The sequence below is a fragment of the Plecotus auritus genome (assembly GCF_963455305.1).
Source record: "Plecotus auritus genome assembly, chromosome: 1".
NCBI classification, from domain to species: Eukaryota; Metazoa; Chordata; class Mammalia; order Chiroptera; family Vespertilionidae; genus Plecotus; species Plecotus auritus.
In genome coordinates this window covers 139,715,514-139,724,257 of record NC_137770.1, presented here as the reverse complement: position 1 = coordinate 139,724,257, position 8,744 = coordinate 139,715,514, and the positions used below count along the sequence as shown (strand labels likewise).

Here is an 8,744-nt window from a genome sequence, read left to right as displayed (position 1 = left end):
TGGGAAGTTCAATGAGGAAAAAAAAAGGAGATATATGTACTAATATATGTAATACTTTAAACAATAAAAGAAAAAAGAAGAAGTACAAAATGATAGTTACAAAATAGTCATGGGGATGTAAAGTACAGCATAGGGAATATAGCCAATACTATTGTAATAACTATTATGGTGTCAGATGAGTGGTACTTGACTTACCAGGGTAATCACTTCATAAAGTATATAAATGTCTAATAACTATGTTGTACACCTGAAACTAATATAATAATGTATGTCAACTGTAAATGAAAAATAAAAAAATACTTTTCAAATTTCAAAAAAAAATTCTCAGGCCGACCCAGGTTAGTTATACGAACTGGTTTTGGTGTGTGTGAATGGTTTAAACCAGTGGCTGTCTTGGTTTCCTTTCCTGGAAGATTTGCTGCAAACTCATTAGTCAACAGAGCCAAATATCAACAGTACAACGATTGAAATTTCTTTTGAGAGCCAAATTTTTTAAACTTAGACTTCTTCTAACGCCACTTCTTCAAAATATACTCGCCCAGGCCGTGGTATTTTGTGGAAAAGCCACACTCAAGGGGCCAAAGAGCTGCACGTTGGCTCGCGAGCCGCAGTTTGCCGACCACCGGTTTAAACTATGATCACCAAGCATTTGCCTCCTACAGCAGCCCAATTAGAAAATGATCCACTGTACCCTATTTGCTCCTCAGATTTACAGGAGAGGCTCTCTGTAGTTACATGTGAAGAGAAGGCTGACATTCCTGATTCAGCCTACAATGAGGATCAGAGACATGACCCGGCTGCAGAGAGGTAGGAACCAGTCACCGGGACTCCAGGTCAGTGGACCCTAGTGTTTCTTAATTGACCAGAGATACTCAGAGTAAGTATTCGGCTAACTCTGAGTTTCCGTGTTTCCTTGGTCAAACAAGCAATTTGAATTTAAAATTTCCCATTCCCAGATTTTTGTGGAACTAATTTTGGGCCCAGAGCAGATGCCCTATAGAAAGGTGTTGCTTGGAATTCTCATGCCTATCTAAGACTCAAATAATGCCCTCGTTCAGCTTTCCTGCACACTCATTTAAGTTATGCTAATGGAATTCATAATGTGTAAACTAGTATTTGTTTTGTGATGAAAAAATGACTGAGAGATGGATGCCTTACCAAATCCCTTAGCAAAGGTTTTCTAATTCCAGTTCAAAGGCTATCATTAATGTGTTTTCCCTGTAAGAGTAACTAAGAAACATGTGGAACACTTTTCCACAACTGATTCATTCCTTCTCTCGGATGTGCAAAACCAGGGCAGGCTTGAAAATGACCTGAACATTGAATGTCCTTGTGAGCCAACACACAGATCCATCAGCAGGTGGAAGTCCTGAATGATGGGATGTGAAGAGAACCTCGGTCTAATCTTTGGCTAAATGCTAAGCAATGCAAACACAGCAACAAACCTTAGGAAGCAAGATTTAAACATTCTATAAATGAACAGACACGAATGGCTACACACTCCAGTATGGACAAACTTCACAAATTTGCTGGAGGCAACTCATTAAACAAAACAAGGACAACCCTCTATAAAGAAAATCGACTCCATATTGCAACACTAGCTGAAGTTCAGTAAGATCAGAAAGAAAAAAAAAAGATTAGAAAACAAAGAAATAAGAAAGTGTGACCCTTACTAAGGAAGAAATAGAAATTATCTCCTCGAGATGTTGAATTTATCATAGACTTAAAAGCATCTGTTGTGGACATGTTCAGAGAACAAGTGGAAGTCATGTTTAAAGAATTAATGAAGGAAATAATCAAGATGGTGGCAAAGGTAAACACCTATATTTGCTGCCTCTCACAACCACATCAAAATTACAACTAAAAGGCAGAACAATTACCACCCCGAACTGTGGAAAAGCTGGCTGAGTGGAAGTCCCACAACTAGAGTTTTAAAGAAAGCGCATTAAGACTGGTAAGAGATGTGGAGGCACAGAAAGTGCTAGCACCTGGATGTGTTGCTCTTTTAATCAGGAGGGAGATACAAGCTCACATTTGCTCTGAACTCCAGTTCAGGGTGAGACTCTGGGGGACCCAGACACATATGGGGATAAACTGGACTGTCTGGCATCGGTACAGGAACGCGAGGGGGGCTTTCTCTCAGAGGTGCTCACAGCAATCATTGTTCCTGCACGGGGGCGCGGGAAGCGGAGACCGGGGACCTCTCCGGTGCAGGGCTGACAGGCAGCCATTGCTCTGCCCTGGTGATTCCCAGAGACCCTGCCCCACCCAATTTACAACCCCACCCAAGCTGTGCACATCGGCTTTTGCATATGAATAACCTGTCCTTTCTCTGCCTGAAACCTGTCAAACTGCAGCTGGGTCAGAGAGCCCCAGAGCTTCCAAAAGAAGGACCAAGGCCCGGCAGCAGCAGCCTGCCTTGCTTCACAGCTGGGCCTCGTCTGGCCACTTCCAAACCCCATACAAAGAGGGGGAATCTGCAGATGTCTCTGTAGGTCCTGCTGGATGGCCCCAGACAGTGGCTGACCTTGCACCTCCTTAGAGATCCAAGAGCCAGTGTACCAAGTGGTCAGAGTGAGACCATACCAGATTACAACTCTTCACATCCATAAGAGACACACTCAAGGGGCAGACTCAGTGAGCACCAAAATCCCACTGTAGCAAGTCCTGCCCCATAAGGGTGTCTCCTGCGCAACAATCTTCCAGTGTAGACACAGCTGGTCATCACAGCCAATTGGCCTGGAGGTTAATTCCTCCCAGTGATCCCAACAGCAATTAAGGGTTAACTACAACAAGACTGTGCAAACAACCCACAAAGGGGTGCACCAAGAGCATACACCTCAGTTGACTGGGGAGGCTGAGCCACTGGGCCCTATAGGACACCTACCACACAATGCCACTCTATCAACTCAAGGAGATTTAGCAGCTACCCAGTACATAGAAACAAAGACAGTGAAGCAGCCAAAATGTGGAGACAAAGAAACAAGTCACAAATGAAAGAAATGGATGAAAGCAAAATACTGGATATAGAGTTCAAAACCATGGTTTAAGGTTATTCAAGAATATTCTAGAAACCTCCAAGAAATTTAGTGAGACCCTCAAGGATATGAAAAAGGACCAATCAGAAATTAAGCATTCACTGATTGAAATAAAGAATAATATACAGAGATCCAACAGCAGACTAGAGGATCCCAAAAATCAAGTCAAAGATTTGAAATATGAAGAAGCAAAAATACCCAACTGGAAAAGCAAAAAGAAAAAAGAATCCAAAAATATGAAGATAATGTAAGGAGCCTCTGGGACAACTTCAAGCGTTCCAACATCTGAATTATGGGGGTGCCAGAAGAGAGAGAGCAAGATATTGAAAACCTATTTGAAGAAATAATGACAGAGAAAACTTCCCCTACCTGGTGAAAGAAATAGACTTACACAAGTCCAGGAAGCACAGAGAACCCCAAACAAGAGGAATCCAAACAGGACCACACCAAGATACATCATAATTAAAATGCCAAGGGCAAAAGACAAAGAGAGAATATTAAAAGCAGCAAGAGAAAAACAGTTAGTTACCTACAAGGAAGTACCTATACGACTGTCAGCTGATTTCTCAATAGTAACTATGCAGGCCAGAAGGGAGTGGCAAGAAATATACAAAGTGATGAATAGCAAGAACCTACAACCAAGATTACTCTACCCAGCAATGCTATCATTTCTAATTGAAGGTCAGATAAAGAGCTACACAGACTAGAAAAAGCTAAAGGAGTTCATCACCGCCAAACCAGTATTATATGAAATGCTGAAGGGTATTCTCTAAAAAGAGGAAGAAGAAAAAGATAAAGATAAAAAATTATGAACAACAAAGTGACAACAAATACATATCTATCAACAAGTGAACCTAAAAGTCAAATGAATAAAAAACCTGATCAACAGTACAGATTGGTGAATGTAATAGAATCAGGGGCATGGAAAGGGGGCAGACTGACAATTCTCGGGGGAAGAACTATGGGGGGAAGAAAGAGGAACATCTGTAATAATATGAACAATAAATATTGTTTTTTAAAAAAAGTCAAGGCTGAGAAAAACTTCTTAAAAGCAAGAGATAAGAGATAAATAACCTATCACCAAAGGAGACCAAAATTTTGATTAAAGGCTAACTTCTCTTCAAAAATAATGGACGTATCTCCGGGATAACATATTCAAACTTATTTAAAAAAAAAAAAAAAAAAAAAAAAAGAGGATCCAAGATGGCGGGGTAGGTAAACACCTAAACTGCTGCCTCGCACAACAATTTCAAAACTACAACTAAAAGACAAAATGTCTATCACCCAGAACCACGGGAAAGCTGGCTGAGCGGGAGTTCTACAACTAGAAGGAAAGAGCAAACAGCATTGAGAGGTGCACAAGCGCTGAAAAGCTGAGGTACGGAGGCATGCGAATCGGGCTGGCGACGGGCCTCTGGGAGCGCTTCTTTTTTCAACCCGAAGGGAGACAAGCTTCCAATTACTCCAAACTCCAGTTTCTGGGGAGACATGGGGGACCCAAACTCCTACGGGGAGAAGCTGGACTGTCTGCCATGGGGTCGGAAAGTGAGGGTGGCTTGCTTGCAGGGCTGCGCGCAGGAATAATTGTTTACTGTGCTGGGGCGCAGGACGCGGGGACACGGTCGGAGACGCAGAGCCGGCTAACTGGCAGCCATCGCTGTTTGCCACGCCCTAGCCTAGTCACACCCTGAGACCCCACCCCGCACAATCTACAAACCCACCCAAGCTCCAAACAGCGGCTTTAGCATATGAATGACCTGCCCTATCGCAGCTTAACCTAGCAAACTTGCAGCCCAGGTCAGACAGCTCCAAAACCTCCAAATCCCAAGCAAAGAGGAGAAAACTGTAGTTCTCGCTGTAGCGCCTGCTGGGTGGCCTCAGACAGTAGCTGACCTGCACCCCATTAGAGATCCAGAAGCCAGTGTACCTAATGGTCAGTGTGAGACACCAGATTTCAACTTCTCACATCCATAAGTGACACATTCAAGAGGCAGACTCAGTGAGCACCAAAGCCCCACTGAAACAAGTCCTGCACCATAAGCGTGTCTCCAGCGCAGCAGTTCTTCCATTATAGACACAGCGGGTCCTCACAGCCAATTGGCCTGGAGGTCAATTCCTCCCAGTGTACCAACAGCAATCAAGGCTTAACTACACCAAGACTTTGCACTTAGCCCACAAAGGGGTGTACCAAAGGCGTCCACCTCAGGTGATTGGGGAGCCTGAGCTACTGGCCCCTATAGGTCACCTACCACACAAAGCCACTCCGTCAACACAGGGAAGCAGCAAAATGCGGAGACAAAGAAACATGTCACAAATGAAAGAAATGGAGGAAAGCAAACTACTGGACGACATAGAGTTCAGAACCACATTTATAAGGTTACTGAAACACAAAGACATGTACACACATATACATATACACACACAAAGAGGGAGAGGGTGGAAGGGAAGAGAAAAAGGGAGGCGGCAATAGAAAATTAGGCAAATGAACACAACTAATGAATCTCTGTCAAGAGTATATGGAAGTTACTTCTCTTATTCTGTTAACATTTCTGTAAGGTTGAAATTACATCAAATTTAAAATTATTTTTAAAAAGGGCACAAATATCATGTGGCAAGTTCCTGCAATCAACATCCTCAATGAAGACCATATACAGCTTAAAAGTTATTAGAAAATTGCAGGTAATTTTAATAAAATCACTTCAAGAATATAATTTGGTTAAATATAAAAAGCAATAAATAATCTAAAATAATTTTTCTATTGAGTTAAATAAATTTGTAAATCCTGTAACAGCATGTTCATATTCACAAAATCTGAACAAAAAACAAACACAATTTTCCATTTCTGATACAGTGTAATTCAAAAGTTCATTTTGAAGGGGACTGAGCTTTTGATCTAATTTTACTTTCAATATCAAGCATCATTATATACTTATTCAAAATGGGAAGTGTCATTTTTTTATTTAACAAAAGACTGCAGTCCTGAAATAAATTTCATTAGTGACCATGATAATGTTAAAAAAAAAAAAAAGACCACAAAAATGCAAGGTACATTTTTAAAAGTTTATAATCACTTAAATTCTGATTGTACCTTTACATTTACAATTCACTATTTTTAAGATTTTTTTTTAAATACAATTTTATATGTGGACAATCTGGAGCATAATTAAGTGTATCTTAATGAAGTTTCCACAGATGTATGTAGAAATATGGTTTACCAGCAGCCAAATAGCATCATTTCTTTATCAAAGATAATGGTACTACCTAGAAATGAGGACAATTCTTCAACAATTTCAGTTTTTCTAAGTAAAAAGACTTCCAAGAGCTCAAGGCACAATTTTATTCACATCTAGTAGAATAAGCCACCATAAAAATCATTATTTATGTGCAACTTAATAACTGATGGACATTTCTCAAACAAGCTGTTTCAATCCTGATAGTTCTTTATTTTCTTTAACATAGTTGCTATGGATTGCTAATTTGCAAAATAGGTGTCATCATGAGAATAACCAAAAGTAGATAAATGTGACAAAAGGTTGACAAAGCGTTTCACACCCTTGAGTGATACCAGGTCAAGAATGGGAGAGAAGTGTTGCAAAAGAAGAGTACTGCAATGCTACTTTTATTCTTGCAGTAAAACCAGCAATGGACGCATTTCAAGAGAGATCACCTCAGTTCCAATTTCTTCCCCTCAAGAACAATTTGAATCTCTTTGGCATCCAAAGTCTCATAGGTCAATAAAGCTTCTGCTAGATTCTTATGCTCTTTTGCATGAGTCTTCAAGATATGTTTTGCTCGTTCATATGAGTCCTAAAATAGAAAAGCAGATCTATAAGAGGCAAAAACAACTTAGGAGAAGCAAAAACCGTAAATGAGGGGAAAAAAATAATCTATGTACCCTAAAAATGTGAAATCAATTCATTTCTATTTATAAAGATAAAAGCATTTAAAAATTTTTAGTTATTGATTTTAGAGAGAGAGAAGGAGAGAAACATCAATTTGTTGTTCCACCTATTGATGTATTTATTCATTGGTTGATTCTTTTTTTCTTATTTAATCCTCACCCAAGGACATGCATAGAAAGAGGAAGGGAGAAAGAGAGAATCATGGATGTGTGAGAGAAACATCAATTGGTGGCCCCCTTTATGTGTCCCAACCAAGAATTAAACCAGCAACCTTTTGGTACACAGGACCATGCTCAACCATGGAGCCACTCCAGCCTGGCCATTGGCTGACTCTCATATGTGCCCTGTCCAGGGATCAAACCCATAAACTCAGCTTATCTGGACAACGCAAGTAAGCTACCCAGCCAAGGCAAATAAAAACATATAAAAGTTTGGTTCCCAAAGATAATACTTTTGTACTTTCCAAATGTTTTATTTTTCACCTCCAAATCTATCACATAGAAAAAATGACTACCCTGAATCAGTGGTCGGCAAACTGTGGCTCGCGAGCCACATGTGGCTCTTTGGCCCCTTGAGTGTGGCTCTTCCACAAAATACCACAGCCTGAGTGAGTCTATTTTGAAGAAGTGGCGTTAGAAGAAGTTTAAGTTTAAAAAATTTGGCTCTCAAAAGAAATTTCAATCGTTGTACGGTTGATATTTGGCTCTGTTGACTAATGAGTTTGCTGACCACTGCCCTAGATAAAAAGGTACTTTAAAAAATTAAAGTATACTTTGTACTTACATATGCTTTTTAAATAAGGCCTCTGAACATAGAAATCTATTTATTCAGTATATATGTTTAAAAAGAAGGAAATTTGCTCCTTTTGCCTCTTGATTTCACTGATTTATTTAATGGCCAGAAAAGACCTACTATTTCCTTTGTTCACTTGTATAATATACTTACTTGTTAATTTGTGACAACTATAACAGTATTATTACAGCTGACCCTTGATTTTCATACATTTTTCTTTGCAACCCACCTTGAATTTGTCATTTAAATCCTTCAATTGTCTTTCTAAAAGTGAGTTTGGGTTGAGTTTATTAGGTCATAAGATAATGACACTACTAACAATTCATTTTTGGCAGTGTCACATTTGTCTGTATAATGTTTTTGCCAATATTTTTATATTTAGTCATATTTTTGCCCTTATAAAAATGGGTGGAAAAGAACTTGGGCCAATGTTGACTGGCCCCCAGGCCTCCTGGCCATCCTAACCAGCTGGCACAGCAGGGGTGGCTATCAGCTCTGACCACAAGAGCTGGGCTTGGGCCCAGGGCTAGAGGTGAGACCCACCTGCTGCTCTGCCTGAGATCCTGGGGTTGATGTGAGAGTCCCTCTCAAGTCAAAAAGCCAGGACCTTTGCAAATCCATTGATTCTGGCTGGTCCCAGTCTTTGGGGACCCATGCCACCATCACAAGTAGCAGGAGGGGATTACTGGGCTGGTCCTTACCAACACAGATGGTGTAAACACTCTGAACCGTGATGTTTTTGTATCAGTTTGTGCAATGATGAATGTACTTATTTTACAGACTTGGAGTGAGCCAGGGACAGGCAGCTAGGGTCTGCCACCACACATTCCTGCCAGACCAAGCCCCTGCAAGAGCTCACCCAGGATTGCAAAAAAGAAAAGATGAACCTTTAAGCAAATAAGAATCTCAAGAGAATCGCAGCATAGCACACCTCAGCCTGTGAATGATCAATATGGACCCAGGGTGACTTTCAGAACCTCATGCAGCCATGTGTGTGTCTCCCTATTAGTTA

The 8,744-nt window shown here is 40.5% G+C and overlaps 1 protein-coding gene across 2 annotated transcripts in view; it reads right to left on the bottom strand.

Moving 5' to 3' along the window:
* Nucleotides 1-5,390: 5,390 nt before the first annotated feature.
* The window catches only part of YME1L1 (YME1 like 1 ATPase), a 76,755-nt gene continuing 73,401 nt past the window's right edge, over nucleotides 5,391-8,744 (bottom strand). For both annotated transcript variants that reach the window (XM_080688323.1, XM_080688324.1), the window contains exon 19: nucleotides 5,391-6,845. In XM_080688323.1, coding sequence (XP_080544449.1) covers nucleotides 6,702-6,845 — 144 coding nt within the window. In that variant the 3' untranslated portion in view covers nucleotides 5,391-6,701. The remainder of the gene's footprint in view (nucleotides 6,846-8,744) is intronic.